Source organism: Pseudophryne corroboree, assembly GCF_028390025.1.
Source record: "Pseudophryne corroboree isolate aPseCor3 chromosome 3 unlocalized genomic scaffold, aPseCor3.hap2 SUPER_3_unloc_1, whole genome shotgun sequence".
In the NCBI taxonomy this organism is placed as follows: domain Eukaryota; kingdom Metazoa; phylum Chordata; class Amphibia; order Anura; family Myobatrachidae; genus Pseudophryne; species Pseudophryne corroboree.
Genome location: NW_026967493.1, coordinates 7,173,654 through 7,198,804, shown reverse-complemented (window position 1 = coordinate 7,198,804; position 25,151 = coordinate 7,173,654). Strand labels below are relative to the sequence as shown.

At 49.0% G+C, this 25,151-nt stretch overlaps 1 protein-coding gene across 5 annotated transcripts in view; it reads left to right on the top strand.

Annotated features, from left to right (window-relative positions):
* LOC134983162 (gastrula zinc finger protein XlCGF26.1-like) overlaps nt 1-24,539 on the top strand; it is a 68,604-nt gene extending 44,065 nt beyond the window's left edge. For 4 of the 5 annotated variants that reach the window (XM_063948920.1, XM_063948916.1, XM_063948918.1 and 1 more), the window contains 3 exons: nt 12,447-12,544; nt 13,194-13,299; nt 21,376-24,539. In XM_063948920.1, coding sequence (XP_063804990.1) covers nt 12,447-12,544; nt 13,194-13,299; nt 21,376-22,703 — 1,532 coding nt within the window. In that variant the 3' untranslated portion in view covers nt 22,704-24,539. The remainder of the gene's footprint in view (nt 1-12,446; nt 12,545-13,193; nt 13,300-21,375) is intronic. The other variant, XM_063948919.1, reaches the window with a different exon arrangement.
* The last annotated feature ends 612 nt before the right edge of the window (nt 24,540-25,151 follow it).

Below are 25,151 nucleotides of genomic sequence, written 5' to 3'. Positions count from 1 at the left end.
AAAAACCATGGTCTCACCCTTAATTGGGTGGAAGTAGGTTGCTGCACTCTTATCTGTGTATCCCTCATGTGCGTCTTCCTCCTTTAGCACAATTTTTCAAACTGGAGGGGGGGGGGGTGAAGTGGGAGGAGCCAGCTGTACACTTCAATTAATTTACATGTATTGTGCCACCTCCGGTCTCCATTCTTCACACCCCAGCTGTATAAGTTCCAGTGTCCCCTAGTGGATAACAGAGAAAGGTCATCATTTCTACCTTTGTGCACCTGCACCCGGCGGATTTGCAGGCCAAGATGTCCTGCTCTATATTGTCTTCACTTTGGCTTGCCGTGACTCTCCCTGGAGTGTGGAGTCTAACGGTTCGCTGATATTTATCATAAGGGATTTGGACGTTTGCGGAAGGTCATGGACCCCAGTTGAGAACCGAGACGTGATTAGCATGGAATTGGTGGAGAAACAATACATAGGTATAACAAGGAACAGTGGAACAGCCAAATACCTCAGGAAGCAGCAGATACACAGGTAGGAACACTGTCTCTGGGAAAGGCAGCAGGAAGTCTGTAGCAGCAGGAAGCAGTACCGAAACCGAGGCAGTGGGGAACATGGGAAAGATCCACAGCAACAGAGAGCAATAAAGTACAGCAGCCAAATGAGAAGGGTGCAACTTAGAGCAGCTGGGCAGTCATGATGGATTCGTTATGAAATACCAGTGGTCAGGATCCCGGCATTCAGGAGACTGACGCCGGAATCCCGGCAGCGAGTCCCCTTGCCACGCTTCAGGCCCGGTGGCGAGCTTTGCACACTATTGTTCTGTCGGGATTCCGGCCGCAGGCATTTCCCCAACTGTGGGGATTCTGGCGTTGGTATCCTGATCGCCTGGATCCCGTCAGCCGGTAATTTAACCGCATCCCATCATGATGTCCGTACAACAGCAGACAAAGACATGACCATGAGATGCCTGCCAGTCAGGTTTAGATAGAGCTCCATATGATGAGAGGATCGCTGATTGGCTGCTGACATCACGGGAACAGGAGACTAGAACTGCAGCTACACGTGACCCCACAAAGATGGCTGCGCCCATGGATTTTTCCGGAACTGCGGATGGACCCAGGGTGACCAGACCTCTCTGCAGTGAATGACAATCCCAGGTTCTGGAGATTGTGTCTCCTCGTATACCTATATTTCTGCAGCACGGTACACTGTATTCCACAGGGAATACATTGGGGTGTAGAGATGGATCTTGATCCAGGTACCAACAGGTTAAAGCTTTAGGCTGCCCCAGGATGCATTGGAGCCACCTCTATAGCCCCGCCTCCAGGCACTGTGAGCTCAGTTTCGAGTTGGTGCCTGCAAGAGCAGGCTAGTCAACAGGGGGGCTGTGCTGGGCAGCCCTGAAAAAAGCTTTCTAAGAAGACTTCAAGGGCCGCAGCACTGTTTTATGTCACAGTGACATTTAGCGCTGCGGCTCCATCACCTCCCAAGTGGCATCACATACTCCCGCGGCTCAGTTCCCGGGTACTTGTGGCGGAGACACTCCGGCATTGGGCACACGGTCGCAGACGCTCTCCTTGTTCGCATGGCTGCTACGGGGAGGAGGTAAGAGTGTCTCTCAGGCAGGGCCTGCTACTAAATTGCGTTCCATTCGCAGTCTAGGGAGATGGACTGCGACGCTGGAGTGGACACTGTTGCGCACAGGGACCCCACTAAATCTGTCAGGGCACTCCCTGACTGAGACGCTGGGCGCCATCTTCTGTGCATAGCTGCGGCTGGTCTCCGGGATTGCAGGGCAAGGTCTCCCTTGTAAAGTCGCCTGTATACAGCACTGTGACTTTACAAACACTCAAGTATTCTACATGTCTATATTCAGACAGCATTAGTTAAGAACAAGTGTACCTGTTACAGTATATATTGTACGAGAATTCTGATATATACCTCTAGGACCGCGCTGTTTTTTTTAATATATATATATATATATATATATATATATATATATATATATATATAGTAATGTATACTAGTCCAGTGTATATATACTTACGTGTATTATACTGTGTACACTCAGTCACATAATACTGGATTTATTCACAGGTGTTGTGTACTGAGTACTCAGTCACATACTAAAGAATGTATTGTACTCTGTCTGGCTTTATCGTACTCATACACTCTGTTGTTGCATTTACCGAAATGTCTAACAAAAAGAGCAGTAAGTCCGGGAACGCTCCCGCATCATGCAGGGCATGCACCAAGGATTTACTTGAGGGGGAAGTTTTATATGATGGCCTGTGTACTGTGTGCCATACCTCCCCCAGTCAGTCCGCAGCTCCTGCAACCAATCAGGAGCCACCCTGGGCTATGTTCTCAACCCTGTTGGGTACTCTGGTAGACAGTCTTACGCCTACTATGGGATCACCTGTGCCACTACAGCCACAAATTGTCCCTTTGGTTAAACTCTGTTACCACATTCTGACCATTTAGTGGACATATGCCGAGAACCCCCGTGTGAGCCAGGGAAGAAATTCCCCCTACCTAAACGGGCCTTAGCTCTATATCCTCTCCCTGCAGAGTTATGTAACAAGTAGGAAAATCCACTGCTGGTGGATTCCCATGTCACCCATCTAGGTATCTTCTACTCTGCCTGTCACTACTGTCACCTCACTAAAGGAACCGACAGATAAACGTGTGGAGGGATGCCTGAAATCTATTTACTCCCTTACAGGTGCTGTACATAGACCCACTATTGCTGTCTCCTGGGCTGCAAAAGGTACTGGAGGAAGAGCTACTTGATGAATTATCTGACAAGGCCAGACAATACCTGTGTCACATTACCACCGCCGCCTATTATATTCAGGAGGCATCCTTTGAGGCAGGTGTGTTGGCGGCTAGGCGTCAACTACGTCTGTTTTAGCTCACCGTATTCTGTGGCTGAGGTCATGGAAGGTGAACAGCAGACAGAGAGGCGGGGGTGTCTCCCCCCCCCCCTTCCCCGTGGTATGCCCCCAGCACACTAATAAATTACCTGTAACCATACCTGAAACCATCTGGTAATAGAATTTCAGAGAATTGGTCACATGCGTTTGCAAAGACATGTTTAGCTGCTGAGCCGTGCCAAGGCTTCTCCGATATCAGCATTCCTAACACTACATAATAGCAGTGCCCATAAAGGGCCATGGGATTTGTCTACAATTAGGCCTCATGATAAGGGACTCATACTAAAACGCATCCAGACAGAAAGCTAACTTACCCGGGAGCCACCCCCAGGATCTCCTATTAGCACTACAAGGAACAGCATGCCTTCCAAATACTGCTCCCATTCAATGCCTTTCTCACACATGCAGACAAACAGTGGCAGTTGCTCTATCATTCCTGGAGTCATGGAAGGTGGACCTGAACTCCAAAAAGACCTTGGAGGTACTCCCTTTTCAGGGAGACATCTTGTTTGGGGAAGACCTAAATAAAATTATGTCTGATTTAGCAGCGTCTAAAACAGGGACGTGCAGTCAGGGGAGGCAGGGGAGGCAGTGCCTCCCCTGTCATTAATGATAACAATAATGCAAAGAAGATACTTATGACACATATTATGTGTCATAAGTATATGCTTTATATTATTGTAATCATTTGTATATTAAAAATAGGTTTAAATTAGTCTTTGGAGGCACAGAAATCAGTGCCTCCCGCGGGCAATGATAAAGGGCCGGAAGTGAGAGGCGGGACCAAGATATGGGCAGTAAAAAGCCCATTTAAAAAATCAGTATAAGCGGCACTAGTATAAGTGCCTCAGTGACAGCGGCGTGCTTTCAGCCCACATGAAAGCACGCCCCTGTCTCTTAGGCAGATATGATTGGGCATCAGATTTGGATCCATCCCACCTTCAGTGGTGCTGAGCGACTCCATTGTCCGCCCTCTACACCGCACCGCCGCTCCTGTCGCCAGTGGAAGCCGGGAGCAGCTGTTCTCTCTGCCGCCAGGGCTGATGTTCTCTCTGCCGCCAGGGCTGACCGCACCATTACTCCAGGTAAGGCGTCAGACCGCACCGCAGCCGGGCATGCTCTTCAGCTGTCACCTGGTCCCCACCCGCCGCAGATACTGTCAGAGACTGCCGCCCGCTTCCTTCCGGGATCTTCATTCTTGTGAATGAAGTGCTCCACGGCCTCCTTATATACACCGGTCAGTGTCTCTGCTGAGCGCTGCTGTATATTGCGCACAGGCCGTCCTGCTCTCGTTTCAGCGAGATATGCACACTGTGGCATTGGGAGTATGTGTGTGTACGGGGGGGAGGGGGGGGGGGGTGATTAGTGCGTTTGTGCTGGGTATAAGGGTAGGGTGTGTGACTACTAGGGTGGGGGTAATTACTGGATATGTTTTCCTGGGTATAAGGGAAGGGGGGTGATTACTGTATGTGTGCACTGTGCAGGGGTATAAGGGGAGGGGGGGGTGATTACTGTATGTGTGCACTGTGCAGGGGTATAAGGGGAGGGGGGGGTGATTACTGTATGTGTGCACTGTGCAGGGGTATAAGGGGAGGGGGGGGTGATTACTGTATGTGTGCACTGTGCAGGGGTATAAGGGGAGGGAGGGGTGATTACTGTATGTGTGCACTGTGCAGGGGTATAAGGGGAGGGGGGGGTGATTACTGTATGTGTGCACTGTGCAGGGGTATAAGGGGAGGGGGGGGTGATTACTGTATGTGTGCACTGTACAGGGGTATAAGGGGAGGGGGGGTGATTACTGTATGTGTGCACTGTGCAGGGGTATATGGGGAGGGGGGGTGATTACTGTATGTGTGCACTGTGCAGGGGTATAAGGGAAGGGGGGTGATTACTGTATGTGTGCACTGTACAGGGGTATACGGGGAGGGGGGGTGATTACTGTATGTGTGCACTGTGCAGGGGTATAATGGGAGGGGGGGTGATTACTGTATGTGTGCACTGTACAGGGGTATAAGGGAAGGGGGGTGATTACTGTATGTGTGCACTGTACAGGGGTATACGGGGAGGGGGGGTGATTACTGTATGTGTGCACTGTGCAGGGGTATAATGGGAGGGGGGTGATTACTGTATGTGTGCACTGTACAGGGGTATAAGGGAAGGGGGGTGATTACTGTATGTGTGCACTGTACAGGGGTATACGGGGAGGGGGGGTGATTACTGTATGTGTGCACTGTGCAGGTGTATAATGGGAGGGGGGGGTGATTACTGTATGTGTGCACTGTACAGGGGTATAAGGGGAGGGGGGTGATTACTGTATGTGTGCACTGTGCAGGTGTATAATGGGAGGGGGGGGTGATTACTGTATGTGTGCACTGTACAGGGGTATAAGGGGAGGGGGGGGTGATTACTGTATGTGTGCACTGTGCAGGGGTATAAGGGGAGGGGGGTGATTACTGTATGTGTGCACTGTGCAGGGGTATAAGGGGAGGGGGGGGTGATTACTGTATGTGTGCACTGTGCAGGGGTATAAGGGGAGGGGGGGGTGATTACTGTATGTGTGCACTGTGCAGGGGTATAAGGGGAGGGGGGGGGTGATTACTGTATGTGTGCACTGTGCAGGGGTATAAGGGGAGGGGGGTGATTACTGTATGTGTGCACTGTGCAGGGGTATAAGGGGAGGGGGGTGATTACTGTATGTGTGCACTGTGCAGGGGTATAAGGGGAGGGGGGGGTGATTACTGTATGTGTGCACTGTGCAGGGGTATAAGGGGAGGGGGGGGGGGGGTGATTACTGTATGTGTGCACTGTGCAGGGGTATAAGGGGAGGGGGGGTGATTACTGTATGTGTGCACTGTGCAGGGGTATAAGGGGAGGGGGGGGTGATTACTGTATGTGTGCACTGTGCAGGGGTATAAGGGGAGGGGGGTGATTACTGTATGTGTGCACTGTGCAGGGGTATAATGGGAGGGGGGGGTGATTACTGTATGTGTGCACTGTACAGGGGTATAAGGGGAGGGGGGGGGTGATTACTGTATGTGTGCACTGTGCAGGGGTATAAGGGGAGGGGGGGGTGATTACTGTATGTGTGCACTGTGCAGGGGTATACGGGGAGGGGGGGTGATTACTGTATGTGTGCACTGTACAGGGGTATACGGGGAGGGGGGGTGATTACTGTATGTGTGCACTGTACAGGGGTATACGGGGAGGGGGGGGTGATTACTGTATGTGTGCACTGTACAGGGGTATACGGGGAGGGGGGGTGATTACTGTATGTGTGCACTGTGCAGGGGTATAAGGGGAGGGGGGTGATTACTGTATGTGTGCACTGTGCAGGGGTATAATGGGAGGGGGGTGATTACTGTATGTGTGCACTGTACAGGGGTATAAGGGGAGGGGGGTGATTACTGTATGTGTGCACTGTGCAGGGGTATAAGGGAAGGGGGGTGATTACTGTATGTGTGCACTGTACAGGGGTATAAGGGGAGGGGGGGTGATTACTGTATGTGTGCACTGTGCAGGGGTATAAGGGGAGGGGGGGGTGATTACTGTATGTGTGCACTGTGCAGGGGTATAAGGGAAGGGGGGGTGATTACTGTATGTGTGCACTGTGCAGGGGTATACGGGGAGGGGGGGTGATTACTGTATGTGTGCACTGTGCAGGGGTATAAGGGGAGGGGGGGGGGTGATTACTGTATGTGTGCACTGTGCAGGGGTATACGGGGAGGGGGGGTGATTACTGTATGTGTGCACTGTGCAGGGGTATAAGGGGAGGGGGGGTGATTACTGTATGTGTGCACTGTGCAGGGGTATAAGGGGAGGGAGGGGTGATTACTGTATGTGTGCACTGTGCAGGGGTATAAGGGGAGGGGGGGGTGATTACTGTATGTGTGCACTGTGCAGGGGTATAAGGGGAGGGGGGGGTGATTACTGTATGTGTGCACTGTGCAGGGGTATAAGGGGAGGGGGGGGTGATTACTGTATGTGTGCACTGTGCAGGGGTATACGGGGAGGGGGGGGTGATTACTGTATGTGTGCACTGTGCAGGGGTATAAGGGGAGGGGGGGGTGATTACTGTATGTGTGCACTGTGCAGGGGTATACGGGGAGGGGGGGTGATTACTGTATGTGTGCACTGTGCAGGGGTATAAGGGGAGGGGGGGGTGATTACTGTATGTGTGCACTGTGCAGGGGTATAAGGGGAGGGGGGGTGATTACTGTATGTGTGCACTGTGCAGGGGTATACGGGGAGGGGGGGTGATTACTGTATGTGTGCACTGTGCAGGGGTATAATGGGAGGGGGGGTGATTACTGTATGTGTGCACTGTGCAGGGGTATACGGGGAGGGGGGGTGATTACTGTATGTGTGCACTGTGCAGGGGTATAAGGGGAGGGGGGGTGATTACTGTATGTGTGCACTGTGCAGGGGTATAAGGGGAGGGGGGGGTGATTACTGTATGTGTGCACTGTGCAGGGGTATAAGGGGAGGGGGGGGTGATTACTGTATGTGTGCACTGTGGGGGGTTATACGGGGAGGGGGGGTGATTACTGTATGTGTGCCTGGGTATAAGGGGAGGGGGGAATGATTAGTAAGTGTACGCACGGGTATAAGAGGAGGTGTAAAGATTACTGCCACTGTCTCAATCAACCGCTCTGCAGCTCTAAACCTGCTTCTATGCCTCCAGGCAGACCCTTTGCTGCTCTCCTTAACCCTGGGCACCTCTGCTGCCCAGACCTTGGCTGCCACTGCTCCCCAGACTTCGCGGGCATTGGCGGTAGCATCGGACTGGCAATTAGCAGTGGGGGCAGTACCTGGCGGCAACATTAGCAGGCAATGGCAGCTGGCGGGGGTGACAGTACAGTATTGACCACTGACAGCAGCGGTAGTGGGCATGCCTCACCAGCCACTGACCTCACCGCACGCCACTGGTCTAAAACTGCATTTCTCCCAAATCCTACTCCCTCTGCACAGAGGGCAAAAGGTACCACTTTTTGTTCCTTTCGGCCTCAAAGGAAGCAAAAGGTCAGGCGCTACCAAAACCACAAAGCCCAAGACAAAACAGTCCTGGGCGGCCCGTCAGCCTGCTTCTAAACAAGACGAGCCTGCAGCATGATGGGGCCGGCCTCCCCCTGGTTAAAGACCACTTCAGACGCATGGGTGCGGGAAGTCGTCTCTCAAAGCTGGCGATGTCCCCCCTCGCCAGCTTTGCACTACGATTATCCCTTTGGATCCATTAAAAGGGCAAGCTCTACAGATGGTTGTGAGTTCCCTCCTGGATACAGGAGTGGTGGTGCTGGTGCCTCTGTCCCAGAGAGTTAGAGGATACTACTCAACCCTGTTTCTAGTTCCGAAACCCAACGGTTCTTTCTAGTCTATACTCAACCTCAAATCATTGAACAAGTTTGTGAGAGTGTCCAAGTTCCATATGGAAACGCTGCGCTCAGTTGTACTGGCCATGGAACACGGAGACAATTTGGTATACCTGGATATACAGGATGCATACCTGCATATGCCTATTGCCATGTCGCATCAGCAATATCTGCGGTTTGCTATTGGCAACATCCATTATCAGTTCCAGGCTCTGCCATTTGGATTGGCTACGGACCCTCGGATCTTCACCAAGGTTATGGTTGTGATGGCTCATCTCCGTCGCCAGGGAGTCAGGATCCTGCCGTCTCTGGACAACTTGCTGATTCTGGCAAACTCCCACGATGTCCTTCTCAGTCATCTACAACTGACAGTAAGCTTCCTACAAGCCCACGGGTGGTTCATCTATTGAACGAAGTCCTCGCTGGTCCCAGCTGAGAGCATGGTGCACCTGGGGGGCACTGCTGGACACGCACAGTCAACGGCTGTTTCTGTCTCCAGACAAGGTCCTGAAGCTTCAGGACAGGATAAGATGCTTCGTTTGTCATCCCAGAGTGTCGATACACTGGGTGATGCAAGTACTTGGCCTGATGGTGTCGGCACTCGACATGGTGGAGTACGCTCAATTTCATTCCCGCCCACTGCAGATGTTAATCCTTTCCAAATGGGACGGCCTACCTCAGCGGATCAGGTCTCATATGATCACTTTGACTCCGGAGGTTCGTCTGTCGCTGACCTGGTGGCTTCAGGACCAGCAATTAAGCAGGGGCCGTCCCTTCTGGATCCCCGACTGGGTCCTGCTGATAAAGCTAACTATTTATCTTATAACATTCACAATAAATGGGTAAGAGACACAGTACGCAATTGGCGTATGGGGTACCGTAAGGGTACGCGCTTAGCGTAGCATACGCTCAGCCGTGATCGAGACGCACATGCGACACGCTCGCTCACAGCTTAATGCGTGGTGTCGAGCACGCTATAGGCGGGCGACTACCGTAATGCTACGCTACCAGCGTAGCGGACGCTCGAGTCCACGAGGAGAACACGAGCGGCGCAGACGCTCACGGGATGACAATCAGTAAACCTTGAATGTAACACACAGAAAGGATACTCTTATGCTGTAAACCTTGTACTGAAATACTGTAGCGATATAACGCTGCTTAACCTTGTTAATGCTAAAGCTGCTTGAGCGTTTGAGACGCTCCTATTACCTTCTGCAATATAATAAACACACGATACCTTGCTAAGGTTCCAACACCTTTACTAACAAGCTTTTAGTTATATTGAAAAGGGGAAACAGTTTACAAGTCATACACTACAAGCTAACATATAATTCTAACAGAATATCTAGACAGAAATATACAATAGCGTCACAAACTTATACTATAACAGAGAGAGGGAATGGCCAATACAAAACAGAGAACAAGTTGATTACAGAGAATTACTTACACACACTGGGAACGATCGCTGCGCAGCTTTCTGGTACCAGCTCCAAGTTAGTCAATATGAAAACCGTTTGTGGAGAGTGAGAGAGCTGCCCAGGCTGGCTGATCTTATATACACTGAGTACAGTACACTACAAAGAGACCTATAATCTCATTGTTCATTGGACACAGGAATGTCTCCTCGCATCATAACAAAAGGTCATAGGTTAGTTTGAACAGGTGGGCTGCGACTATATCAAACTGCTCAGGTGGGAGGGAATCTGGAGATTCCCGCCGCATGGGTAATGAATCGCAAATATAGTAAATGTCCAGAAAATACTAATGGCCATAACTATACGCAGGAGCGACTAATCTTTACCTAACCAGCACCGGATTGTTTCTAATAAAATGTTCTTTAGTTAGGTACCAGACACAGCTGCTCAAACCCTGTCTGACCCTTCGTACCATACAAAGAGGAATTCCTCTGTCCAGCGACCATTTACATTAAACAAACTTACAGTCATTATTAAGGGGAACATTATCTATAAAACATACTATTTGGTTTTATTATTTAACGATTGAGTCGCCCGCTAGACGCACACAAACTCTACCGTAAATGCACATACCACGCGCTCGAGCGCATGGCCGAGGCGCCATCACGCGGCTGCGAGTATCCGCACGCACGGGAGAGAATGTGCACGTGCAGCAGGCACGCGCATGGGGTGGATATATGGCAACGTGTAGCATGATATTTTTCCGACTTTGACACTGCTAACAACAGGCGAACCCTGTTAAACTACTCCAAGTAATAAATGCGCAAGACCTTCATCCGTCCCGCTCGTTTGTTATTCAGAGATCCAAGTGCACCAGAATCATCTTCCCCAAATCCGGATGCACAAGAATCCTCAGACGTGACACAGACCTGGCCAGGCTGGCTTTGACGGCATGGCTCTTGAAGTTTCACTCCTAAGGGCAAAAGGATTTTCTGAGGCGGTCATCCAAACTATGTTGAAAACCTGCAAACCGGCATCTGCCAGGATCTATTACGGGGTCTGGAATTCTTACTTCACCTGGTGTGCTGATAAGAACTATGATGCGTTCAGATTCAAAACATCCAGAATCCTGGCTTGCCTGCAACATGGCCTGGACGTAGGCCTTCATCTGGCCTCCCTCAAGGTTCACATATCTGCCTTGTCGGTGTGGTTTCATAGAAAAATTGCGTCTATACCTGACATTCAAACATTCACTCAGGGCATATTGCGGATTCAGCCTTCCTATGTCCCTCCTGTGGCTCCATGGGATCTGTCTGTTGGCTTGAATGCCCTGCAAGAGTCTCCATTTGAACCTCTTGAGTCAGTGGACCTTAAATGGCTTACGGCTAAGGTCCTGTTCTTACTGGCTATTGCCTCTGCTAGAAGGGTATTGGACCTAGGTGGTTTGTCCTGTCGTCCACCCTTTCTGATATTTCATTGTGACCGGGCAGTTCTTAAAACTCGCCCTGGTTATTAACCTAAGGTGGTGTCATCTTTTCACCTTAACCAAGAGATTGTGGTTCCAGCCTTCATCTCTTCTGAATTGTCCTCCAGAGAACGGTCTTTGGATGTGGTACGGGTTCTCTGCATATATGTGGAGAGAACTGCCACTATTAGGAGGTCAGATACCCTTTTTGTACTGTTTGGTTTCCACAAACATGGCTGGCCTGCAAATAAGCAAACCTTGGCCAGACGGATTAGAATGGTGATTGCACAAGCCTATGCGCAGGCTGGCCTTCCAGCTCCTGCTGCTATTAAAGCCCATTCTACTCGGTCTGTTGAACCCTCTTGGGCGGCCCGTCGTGGCGCGTCTGCAGAACAGTTGTGCAAGGCGAATACGTGGTCCACAGTGAATACGTTTGTTAGGTTCTATGCCTTTGATACTTCTGCCTCCCAGGATGCTTCCTTTGGACGCCGGGTTCTCATACCTGCTAAGGCACGTCCCCTCCCTTGAGGAACTGCTTTAGGACATCCCTGATGTATTCCCTGTGGAACACAGTGTACCCCGCTGCAGAAAAGGAGATTTATGGTAGACCTACCATTGTTAAATCTCTTTCTGCGTGATACAATGGGTTCCACAGGATGCCCACCCTGACTCACGTAGCTTCTTTGGGTTTGTATGGCATTAGCCGCTGGTCCCTTCTCCTGTTGTGAGAACGTGCTTCTATGTGACTAACATCTGCCTTCTCTTTTACCTGCTACTGCATTGGACTAGTTAACAAAACTGAGCTCCAGTGCCTGGAGGCGGGGTTACAGAGGAGGCCCCAATGCATCCTGGGACAGCCTAAAGCTTTAGCCTGTTGGTGCCTGATCAAGATCCATTTCTACACCCCGATGTATCCCAGTGTACCTCGCAGAAAGATTTAACAATGGTAAGTCTACCACAAATCTCCTTTTTGCACCTATCTGTTGCACTTCAACAAATATAATAAATACATTGTAACACAAATAAGTATCATATATAATAGAGACCTTTGAGGTGTCCACACACTGTCATTATGCGATCGACTTAAGTGTTTAAGGTTTGCTGTGGTATTTTACTCAATCCACCATATGCTTTCACACACCTACAAAGCTCAGTACAGGTTGACTTTGTGGCGGTAGTTCCATGAACCTAGAGTTTTGTTTGCACTTTGCAAATCATTCTTTTGTCTGGTAATCACGTATATACAATACAATCAGTCACTGTGTGTCTCCTACAGATGGGGCCAGTAACAGGAATACCCCAGAGAGATGTCCCCGTCCTCTTTATTCCCAGGATCATACAGAGGAGGATCATGGGTTCCTACAGGAGGATCAGGTAGGTGGAGCTGAGGGTCTCCCCAAACACCTCAGTTAATGTGTACTCGGGAGTGGGGGTATACTCTTATATTTGATTCTATAGAGACCAGTGCTTTATCAGTCAGCCTTGCATTCTTTATTTTGGAAAATATACAAACATTACGGAGTGTAGGTGATAGGGTGACATTGATGATATTATGAATGAAAAAGGAGATGTGGAGGATCAAAGCTTTTGGGCCTCAATTCTGAGTCGCACGTATGCTCGAAAGCGCATGTTTGGGTGGGAGCAATGTGAACGCATGGAAGAGAACCGTTTCACCCAAAATGTTCACTCTGGGCTGTGCCCATTTTCCCTAGCGACACTTCTAAATTTTCACTTCCACCAATGTTTTTTTGTGTATATATAGGTAAGTCTGGGTCCCCTGGCTTTTTCTGGAGTGGCTTAACCACGTGACCTCTGTATAATTGTATTCCCCTATAGCACCTAAACCTGTCCCTCCTTCTTTTTTATATTTGCTATGTCAGTTGTGTTCTGTTGTGTCATCGTGCCACTTACACCCCTCTACCCTATCTTCTTTCTATCACTTTCCTTTATTGTTTCTTTATCTGTTCATATACTTGCCTTTAAGTCAACTCTACTAAAATTGTTTGTTGTATGAATAATGTAGAGTGAAGACCTGGTAATCATTAAAGTGGAAAATATAGAGGAAGAAGAAGAGAAATGGGGTGATCAGCAGTGTAAGGAGGAGGAAATCCCTACAGATATCAGCACAGGTGAGTAATAATCACCAAGTACAGAGTCACATATTCTCCTTGTTCTGTCACTACAGCAATCTCTTATCCCACATTTTTCTCTGTCAGCACAAACTGATGAGGGGAAAATAAGAATTTACTTACCGATAATTCTATTTCTCGGAGTCCGTAGTGGATGCTGGGGTTCCTGAAAGGACCATGGGGAATAGCGGCTCCGCAGGAGACAGGGCACAAAAGTAAAGCTTTTACAGGTCAGGTGGTGTGTACTGGCTCCTCCCCCTATGACCCTCCTCCAGACTCCAGTTAGGTACTGTGCCCGGACGAGCGTACACAATAAGGGAGGATTTTGAATCCCGGGTAAGACTCATACCAGCCACACCAATCACACCGTACAACTTGTGATCTAAACCCAGTTAACAGTATGATAACAGAGGAGCCTCTGAAAGATGGCTTCCTAAACAATAACCCGAATTAGTTAACAATAACTATGTACAAGTATTGCAGATAATCCGCACTTGGGATGGGCGCCCAGCATCCACTACGGACTCCGAGAAATAGAATTATCGGTAAGTAAATTCTTATTTTCTCTATCGTCCTAAGTGGATGCTGGGGTTCCTGAAAGGACCATGGGGATTATACCAAAGCTCCCAAACGGGCGGGAGAGTGCGGATGACTCTGCAGCACCGAATGAGAGAACTCCAGGTCCTCCTTTGCCAGGGTATCAAATTTGTAAAAATTTACAAACGTGTTCTCCCCTGACCACGTAGCTGCTCGGCAGAGTTGTAATGCCGAGACCCCTCGGGCAGCCGCCCAAGATGAGCCCACCTTCCTTGCGGAATGGGCCTTAACAGATTTAGGCTGTGGCAGGCCTGCCACAGAATGTACAAGTTGAATTTTGTTACAAAACCAACGAGCAATCGACTGCTTAGAAGCAGGTGCACCCAACTTGTTGGGTGCATACAGTATAAACAGCGAGTCAGATTTTCTGACTCCAGCCGTCCTTTAAATGTATATTTTTAAGGCTCTGACAACGTCCAACAACTTGGAGTCCTTCAAGTCGTCTGTAGCCGCAGGCACTACAATAGGCTGGTTCAGGTGAAACGCTGATACCACCTTAGGGAGAAAATGCGGACGCGTCCGCAGCTCTGCCCTATGTCGAATGGAAAATTAAATAAGGGCTTTTATAAGACAAAGCCGCCAGTTCAGATACTCTCCCGGCCGAAGCCAGGGCCAGTAACATAGTCACTTTCCATGTGAGATATTTCAAATCCACATTCTTTAGTGGTTCAAACCAATTGGATTTGAGGAAATCTAAAACTACATTTAGATCCCACGGTGCCACCTTAGGCACCACAGGAGGCTGTATATGCAGTACTCCTTTGATAAAAATCTGGACCTCAGGGACTGAGGCCAATTCTTTGTGGAAGAATATTGATAGGGCCGAAATTTGAACCTTAATAGATCCCAATTTGAGACCCATAGACAATCCTGATTGCAGGAAATGTAGGAAAACGACCCAGTTGAAATTCCTCCATCGGAGCACTCCGCTGCTCGCACCACGCAACATATTTTCGCCAAATACGGCGATAATGCTTCGCGGTGACTTCCTTCCTTGCCTTTATCAAGGTAGGAATGACTTCTTCTGGAATGCCTTTTCCTTTTAGGATCTGGCATTCAACGCCATGCCGTCAAACGCAGCCGCGGTAAGTCTTGAAAAAGACAAGGACCCTGCTGAAGCAGGTCCCTTCTCAGAAGTAGAGGCCACGGATCGTCCGTGACCATCTTTTGAAGTTCCGGGTACCAAGTCCTTCTTGGCCAATCCGGAGCCACTAGTCTTACTCCTCTTTGCCGTATAATCCTCAATACCTTTGGTATGAGAGGCAGAGGAGGAAACACATATACCGACTGGTACACCCAAGGTGTTACCAGCGCGTCCACAGCTATTGCCTGCGGATCTCTTGACCTGGCGCAATACCTGTCCAGTGTTTTGTTGAGGCGAGACGCCATCATGTCCACCATTGGTTTTACCCAACGGTTTAATAGCATGTGGAAAACTTCTGGATGAAGTCCCCACTCTCCCGGGTGAAGGTCGTGTCTGCTGAGGAAGTCTGCTTCCCAGTTGTCCACGCCCGGGATGAATACTGCTGACAGTGCTATCACGTGATTCTCCGCCCAGCGAAGGATCCTGGCAGCTTCTGCCATTGCCCTCCTGCTTCTTGTGCCGCCCTGTCTGTTTACATGGGCGACTGCCGTGATGTTGTCCGACTGGATCAACACCGGTCTTCCTTGAAGCAGAGGTTCCGCCTGGCTTAGAGCATTGTAGATTGCTCTTAGTTCCAGAATGCTTATGTGAAGAGACTTTTTCAGGCTCGACCACACTCCCTGGAAATTTCTTCCCTGTGTGACTGCTCCCCAGCCTCTCAGGCTGGCATCCGTGGTCACCAGGATCCAATCCTGCATGCCGAATCTGCGGCCCTCCAATAGATGAGCCTCCTGCAACCACCACAGAAGGGATACCCTTGTCCTCGGCGACAGGGTTATCCGCAGGTGCATCTGAAGATGCGACCCTGACCATTTGTCCAACAGATCCCTTTGCATGGAATCTGCCGAAAGGGATTGCTTCGTAAGAAGCTACCATTTTTTCCCAGGACTCTTGTGCATTGATGTACAGACACCTTTCCTGGTTTTAGGAGGTTCCTGACCAGGTCAGATAACTCCTTGGCTTTTTCTTCGGGAAGAAAAACCTTTTTCTGAACTGTGTCCAGAATCATCCCCAGGAACAGCAGACGAGTTGTCGGCATTAATTGGGATTTTGGAATATTCAGAATCCATCCGTGCTGCTTTAGCACCTCTTGAGATAGTGCTAAACCCATCTCTAGCTGTTCTCTGGACCTTGCCCTTATTAGGAGATCGTCCAAGTATGGGATAATTAGTACGCCTTTTCTTCGAAGAAGAAATATTATCTCGGCCATTACCTTTGTAAAGACCCGAGGTGCCGTGGACAAACCAAACGGCAGCGTCTGAAACTGATAGTGACAGTTTTGTACAACGAACCTGAGGTACCCCTGGTGTGAGGGGTAATTGGAACGTGGAGATACGCATCCTTGATGTCCAAGGATACCATAAAGTCCCCTTCTTCCAGGTTCGCTATCACTGCTCTGAGTGACTCCATCTTGAACTTGAACTTCTTTATGTATAGGTTCAAGGACTTCAGATTTAGAATAGGCCTTACCGAGCCATCCGGCTTCGGTACCACAAATAGAGTGGAATAATACCCCTTCCCTTGTTGTAGAAGAGGTACCTTGACTATCACCTGCTGAGAATACAGCTTGTGAATGGCTTCCAAAACCGTCTCCCTTTCTGAGGGGGACGTTGGTAAAGCAGACTTCAGGAAACGGCGAGGTGGCTCTGTCTCTAATTTCAACCTGTACCCCTGAGATATTATCTGCAGGATCCAGGGATTTACCTGCGAGTGAGCCCACTGCGCGCTGTAATTTTTGAGACGACCGCCTACCGCCCCCGAGTCCGCTTGCGAAGCCCCAGCGTCATGCTGAGGCTTTTGTAGAAGCCGGGGAGGGCTTCTGTTCCTGGGAAGGAGCTGCCTGTTGCTGTCTCTTCCCTCGTCCTCTGCCTCGTGGCAGATATGAATAGCCCTTTGCTCTCTTATTTTTAAAGGAACGAAAGGGCTGCGGTTGAAAGGTCGGTGCCTTTTTCTGTTGGGGAGTGACTTGAGGTAGAAAGGTGGATTTCCCGGCCGTAGCCGTGGCCACCAAATCCGATAGACCGACCTCAAATAACTCCTCTACGCATCGCCTGTCCACTGTCGTGTCCATAAAGCTCTTCTGGCCGAAATGGACATAGCACTTACCCGTGATGCCAGTGTGCAGATATCTCTCTGTGCATCACGCATATAAAGAAATGCATCCTTTATTTGTTCTAACGACAGTAAAATATTGTCCCTGTCCAGGGTATCAATATTTTCGATCAGGGACTCTGACCAAACTACCCCAGCACTGCACATCCAGGCAGTCGCAATAGCTGGTCGTAGTATAACACCTGCATGTGTGTATATACCTTTTTGGATATTTTCCATCCTCCTATCTGATGGATCTTTAAGTGCGTCCGTCTCAGGAGAGGGTAACGCCACTTGTTTTGATAAGCGTGTTAGCGCTTTGTCCACCCTAGGAGGTGTTTCCCAGCGCTCCCTAACCTCTGGCGGGAAAGGGTATAAAGCCAATAACTTCTTTGAAATTAGCAGTTTTTTATCGGGGCACCCCACGCTTCATCACACACGTCATTTAATTCTTCTGATTCGGTAAAAACTACTGGTAGTTTTTTCACACCCCACATAATACCCTGTTTAGTGGTACCTGTAGTATCAGCTAAATGTAACATCTCCTTTATTGCCAAAATCATATAACGTGTGGCCCTACTGGAAAATACGGTTGATTCGTCACCTTCACCACCGGAATCAGTGCCTGTGTCTGGGTCTGTGTCGACCGACTGAGGCAAGGGACGTTTTACAGCCCCTGACGGTGTTTGAGGCGCCTGGACAGACACTAATTGAGTGTCCGGCCGCCTCATGTCGGCAAACGACTGCTTAAGCGAGTTGACGCTATCCCGTAATTCCACAAATAAAGGCATCCATTCTGGTGTCGACCCCCTAGGAGGTGACATCCTCATATTTGGCAATTGCTCCGCCTCCACACCAATAACGTCCTCATACATGTCGACACACACGTACCGACACACAGCAGACACACAGGGAATGCTCTATACGAAGACAGGACCCACTAGCCCTTTGGGGAGACAGAGGGAGAGTCTGCCAGCACACACCAAAAAGCGCTATATATGACAGGGATAGCCTTATGATTAAGTGCTCCCTTATAGCTGCTTTTATATTAATATATTGCCATTTATTCTGCCCCCCCTCTCTGTTATACCCTGTTTCTGTAGTGCAGTGCAGGGGAGAGACCTGGGAGCCTTCCTGACCAGCGGAGCTGTGACAGAAAATGGCGCCGTGTGCTGAGGAGATAGGCCCCGCCCCTTTTTCGGCGGGCTCGTCTCCCGCTATTTAGTACATTTAGGCAGGGGTAAATATCTCCATATAGCCTCTGGGGCTATATGTGAGGTATTTTTAGCCTTTTTAAAGGTTTTCATTTGCCTCCCAGGGCGCCCCCCCCCAGCGCCCTGCACCCTCAGTGACTGCCGTGTGAAGTGTGCTGAGAGGAAAATGGCGCACAGCTGCAGTGCTGTGCGCTACCTTAAGAAGACTGCAGGAGTCTTCAGCCGCCGATTCTGGACCTCTTCTTGCTTCAGCATCTGTGAGGGGGCCGGCGGCGTGGCTCCGGTGACCATCCAGGCTGTACCTGTGATCGTCCCTCTGGAGCTTCATGTCCAGTAGCCAAGAAGCCAATCCATCCTGCACGCAGGTGAGTTCACTTCTTCTCCCCTCTGTCCCTCGTTGCAGTGATCCTGTGCCAGCAGGAATCACTGTAAAATAAAAAACCTAAGCTAAACTCTCTAAGCAGCTCTTTATGAGAGCCACCTAGAATTGCACCCTTCTCGGCCGGGCACAAAAATCTAACTGGAGTCTGGAGGAGGGTCATAGGGGGAGGAGCCAGTACACACCACCTGACCTGTAAAAGCTTTACTTTTGTGCCCTGTCTCCTGCGGAGCCGCTATTCCCCATGGTCCTTTCAGGAACCCCAGCATCCACTTAGGACGATAGAGAAAGTATCTGCCCAGTGGGGGAGTCAGGATTCATTAAACTTATTAGACTCTTGCTCTCCCCTTCACATCATGTCACTGTGTGTTACCAGCCTAGAGATCTGACCAGTCTCCTCCCCACACTCTCTGGTGTATCTCATACATCAGGAGCCATCAGCCCCTATTATACTCCTGCTCTCCCCCTCACATCACGTCACTGTGTGTTACCGGCCCAGAAATCTGACCAGTCTCCTCCTCACACTCTCTGGTGTATCTCATACATCAGGAGCCATCAGCCCCTATTATACTCCTGCTCTCCCTCTCACATCATGTCACTGTGTGTCACCAGCCCAGAGATCTGACCAGTCTCCTCCCCACACTCTCTGGTGTACCTCACACATCAGGAGCCATCAGCCCCTATTACACTCCTGCTCTCCCCCTCACATCATGTCACTGTGTGTTACCAGCCCAGAGATCTGACCAGTCTCCTCCCCACACTCTCTGGTGTATCTCATACATCAGGATCCATCAGCCCCTATTATGCTCCTGCTCTCCCCCTCACATCATGTCACTGTGTGTTACCAGCCCAGTGATCTGACCAGTCTCCTCCCCACACTCTCTATGTATCTCATACATCAGGATCCATCAGCCCCTATTATGCTCCTGCTCTCCTTCTCACATCATGTCACTGTGTGTTACCAGCCCAGAAATATGACCAGTCTCCTCCCCACACTCTCTGGTGTATCTCATAGTGCCATCAGAGCCTATTATACTCCTGCTCTCATCTTCACATTATATTGTGATCTGTAACTATGATGCTCAATTGCGCACCTCACAGTAGATTGCAGTGTTCTAACATCACCAGTTTAGCTGCATGCCAATAAGGGGTAAATTGGCCTTGTTAGTAGTCACAAAGTGCTGCCGTTCTGATTAATGTAACAGCACTTAGCAGCTATTGCCTGCAATTGAATCAACCCCCCATCTTGATGGCTGAGGAAGTCATAATATTTCTGATTATATTATATATTAGAGTAGTGGGGGTCTTACCCCATTGTCAGGGCAGGCGGCAGACAAGCAAATGATAACTAGCAGAGGTCAAGGCTAGACAAGAGTAGTCGAAACAAGCAGGGTCAATAACAAGCAGACTTCATAACAACAGAGCACAAATGCCAAGGCAAGCAAACAAACAAATAAACAAACACGATTAACAGGCATCGATAGCCCAATAACCCCAGCAGTGAGGAATCCCAACGGGCAGTCAGGCCAACCCTCACAGTGCTGATCAGACATGCTTAACTACACAGGGGTATATTCAATAAGAGTCGGGTCCATTCCGACATGCAGTTGTCGGAATGGACCCGACAACCCCTATTCAAAGAGCGGACAAATCCGACTGTCGGATTTGCCCGTTCTCTGTGTCCTGTCCTGCCGCTGCTGTCAACGGCTGCCGGGTGCACTGACAGCAGCGGCAGGGAGGAGCATCGTGAGGCGGCCGGCGCGGGAGCATCGTGAGGTGGCCGGCGCGGAAGCATCGTGCGGCGACCGGCTGGGGGAGCAGCGTGAGGCGGTCGGCGGGAGGAGCAGCGTGAGGCGGCCTGCGGGGGGAGCAGCGTGAGGCGGCCTGCGGGGGGAGCAGCGTGAGGCGGCCTGCGGGGGGAGCAGCGTGAGGCGGCCTGCGGGGGGAGCAGCGTGAGCTGGCCTGCGGGGGGAGCAGCGTGAGGCGGGCGGCGGGGGAGCTTCCAGCGGCGGCCGGAGCTGGCAGCGGGAGTGATGTCTGCGGCGGCGGGGGAGGCACTACAGGTACTACTCTCATCCCCGTAGCCCACCGCACCGTTCCCCATCTCCTCACCTCAATCTGACTTGTTTTCAAGTAGGATTGAGTTTGTCGGAAAGCGGGCCAAAACCTGTCGGATTTGGCCCCATTTCCGACAGCAGCAGGTTGATCGGCGGGTATTCCGCCGATCCACCTGCTTTGCGACAGCAATCCGACAAGTTGGGTTTCCCGACTTGTCGGAAAAAATGTGCCCCTATTGACTAGATCAGAACCCCTTCCGACCTATTCCAGTCGGAAACTGCCGTCTTTTCGACAAGACAGCAGTTTCCAACTCTTATTGAATACAGCCCTAAGGGGTATATTTACTAAGGCTTCTAAAACAGGGAATTGGTGATGTTGCCCAAAGCAACCAATCAGACGCTGTCTATCATTTCCTAAAAGGCAATAGAGAAATGATAGACAACATCTGATTGGTTGCTAGGGCAACATTGCCAATTATTGAATTAATTAATTTTCAGATTTAATCATCTGAAATTAGTTTGGAAATAAAGCGCTATTGCTGTATAAACCTGTCTAATAAGTACATTATTACATACATTGTATATTATCTCCAGCAGACGATTACAGCAGCGAGAATATCTTGGATGGACGTCTCATCTCATCTCCAGATTGTGAATTAGAGGAGGACATCATACAAGTTCCCCTAAACGGAAACCCCTATATCTCAGATTTATATCCACTACTTCACGCTACTGATTTATCATCTGATCCCTCCAACCACGAGGAATGTTCTCCTGACGTCCCGGATATTCTCACACATAGTATAGCTCATACAGGCAGTAAAATCTTCCCATGTCCCCAGTGTGGCAAATGTTTTGCTCACATTTCCAATCTTATAAAACATCAGAGAACTCACACAGGAGAGAAGCCGTTTCCCTGTGCTCAGTGCGGGAAATGTTTTACACAGAGATCGACTCTCGTTAATCATCAGAGGATTCACAGCGGGGAGAAGCCGTACTCGTGCTCCGAGTGTGGCAAATGCTTTAAGCAGAGATCGAACATTCTTAAACATCAGCTGGTTCACACTGGCGAGAAGCCGTTTCCCTGCTCTGTTTGCGGGAAACGTTTTGCAAACAAGTCCGATCTGGCCAAACATCAGAGGATCCACACGGGGGAGAAGCCATTTCCGTGTTCCGTGTGCGGGAAACGTTTCACGGAGAAGTCGCAGGTGAGAATACACCTGAGGATCCACACGGGCGAAAAGCCCTTCTCATGCTCCGAGTGTGGGAAAAGCTTCAAGCAAAAAGCCAACCTGGTCAATCACCTGATCATTCACACAGGCGAGAAGCGGTTCCCGTGCTCCGTGTGCGGGAAATGCTTTGCACATAAATCGGTCACTATACGGCACCAGAGAAGTCATACAGGCGAGAAGCCGTTTCCGTGTTCCGTGTGCGGGAAGTGTTTTGCGAGCAAATCTGACGCCCTCAAGCATCAGAGAATCCACTTGGGCGAGAAGCCGTTTCCATGTTCCGAGTGTGGGAAATGTTTTACCGAGAAGTCGCAGCTCATTCAGCATCAGAGGACTCACACAGGAGAGCAGCCCTTTTCCTGCTCTGAGTGCGGGAAGGCTTTTAAACAGAAAGCCAATCTTATCAACCATCGGATCGTTCACACAGACGAGAAACGGTTTCCGTGTTCCGAGTGCGGGAAATGCTTTGCCCATAAATCTCTTTTCGTCAGACATCAGAGGAGCCACACTGGGGAAAAACCATTTCCGTGTTCTGAGTGTGGGAAGTGTTACGCGCACAAGTCGGATCTGGTTAAGCATCAGCGAAATCACACAGGCGAGAAGTCTTTTCTATGCTCGGAATGCGGAGAGTGTTTTACACATAAATCAAGTTTTCATAAACATCTGAGAACTCACGCTCGTTTACAGAGGTGAAGAACGTTTCCACAGGATAACGGATCTCCATACACATAAGTCCGTTTCCGTTTTACACGCAATTCATGGTGAACTTATGGGACATTTTCTGATTGTATGAAAGGATTCTATGCTATTTCTTCTAAACAGAAATCAAATTAGTCCTAAAGGCGAATAGCCGTCAGAGTGTGGGCAGTGGTCTAAACCATGTTCGAAGGGTGGGATTGTATTTATATTTTTCTCCCAAGAAATTGGACGAAGCTCATATCTTTTAGGAAAAATGTTCCTTTAAAAATGATTAAAAACATATAAAGCTTACTGAAAAATTGCTGGAGGTGAAAATTTAAAACGGCACTTGCAGTCAGTGTAAACCCCCATCACTGACTGCGAGTGCCACTTTCAGGTTTCACCTCCAGCCCACCGGGGAGCGGCACAACCCAAGCCCAGAGGCCATTTTGTTATCAATAATTGTTCTTATTGGTACAGAAGACACAATTAGCCAGTGATGCACTTTATGAAGTGAGATGCTGTTTTTCCTATATTATTGTACTGGCGACAGGTTACGGTGCTGCATTTGTAGAGGCAGATTACGGGAGCTGTTTTATTTGGGTGTGGCACAAAATGTTGACATTCAAAATGTCATTATGGACGTTATGTCAACATGTCATAAACTAGGCATGTCGACGTAGCATATTTCTACTTCACTAGCCCTAACCTTACTCTAAACCTAACCTTTACCCTAGGCCTAAGCGCAGCCTAAACCTAAACTGCTAAATCTGTAATGTCAACATTTTGACCATGTCAGCATTCAGACCACGCAGACATTCTGAATGCCAACATAATGACTACATGCCGTTTTATTCAAACGACTCCAATAGCACATTGGGGATTCTTAAAAGTGGTTTATTGTTTTGCAGCAAAAGCTTAGTGGTTTTTATGTTTGTGTAGTCAGTATTTATTATAGTGAGAGTAGCTGTGATATGTTCAGTGTTGCAGATGTCTTTGTTGTATTGTGTAAGTGGTGACGGGAGGCTCCATCTTAGTGACCTCCATATTAGTGACCGCCATCTTAGTGCCCGCCATCTTAGTGGCCTCCATCTTAGTTACCGGCATCTTAGTTACCGGCATCTTAGTGACTGGCATCTTAGTGACTGGCATCTTAGTGGCCTCCATCTTAGTGGCCTCCATCTTAGTGACCACCATCTTAGTTACCGGCATCTTAGTGACTGGCATCTTAGTGACTGGCATCTTAGTGACCGGCATCTTAGTGACCGCCATCTTAGTTACCGCCATCTTAGTTACCGGCATCTTAGTGACTGGCATCTTAGTGACCACCATCTTAGTGACTGACATCTTAGTGACTGGCATCTTAGTGACCGCCATCATAGTGACTGGCATCTTAGTGGCCGCCATCTTAGTGACACTCTCAGGCACTCTTATTATGGAGAATGGCATCTGACTGGTAATTAATAAGAAAATAAATAAAAATTTTTACTTATGTTGCCTGAGTCTATACAGTATCCAGTCCCTACTTTCAACCCTATTTCACCTCCCACTCTGTTCTTTAACCTGAACTTTAAAATGACTGGTTAATTCTGGTTATGTAGATTTGCAGTACGATGGTTTTTAGCTGTTGTAAAACTGCTCTGGAAGCAAACCAGTTGCTGGTTAGTAATTTTATATGTTATTTATTAATTGTTTACTGTAACATTTTAACAGCTTTTGTGGCTATTGCTTTGAAGATCTGTCATGTTGTATTTGGAATGTATTACCGGTTACTGTAACAATTGCACTGTTTGTGTATCTTGTATTATATTCCCACCGGCAGAGACTCATTAAACATGACCAGTGGAAGAAGGTGTATGGGAGAAGTTTGTGGCCTCATCCAAGCATTGCGTCCCACACCAACGTGTACGACCTGACATTGTTACACTGTGCTGCTAGTAACGAGTAGATGCTTGGATCGACTACATGCAGAAGTTAACTGGGCTGATATCCTCTGTGCTGCTGTTAACATTTGAATGCTTTGATCCTACATGTTGAACCAGTTCTGTCCATTAAATCTCCAGATATCCAGATGCTTAATTATAGGGGTGGGTCCCTTAAAATTAGCTGATGAGCAGTGAGGCCATCTTCATTAACTAGGAGGCCACGTGGCCACTACCTCCGCTGGCCATGTGGCCTGCTATACTGTAAGAAAACAGATAAAAGGTTGTGATAATAAAAAAGAAAAAACTAACGTGATACACCAATAACAATAGAGATAACCTGGCATCGTCATTGTCTTGATCACTGTGTTTTGCAGTATCACAGAATATAAGATCAGTTTCAAAGTAGCATTTTAACAAATTATAACTTTAAGAATTTGATAGTGTGGGTTGGCTCCTCCCTCTATGCCCCTCCTACCAGACTCCATTTAGAAAATGTGCCCGGCGGAGGCAGTCTGGAAGCTCCTGAAGAGTTTTCTGC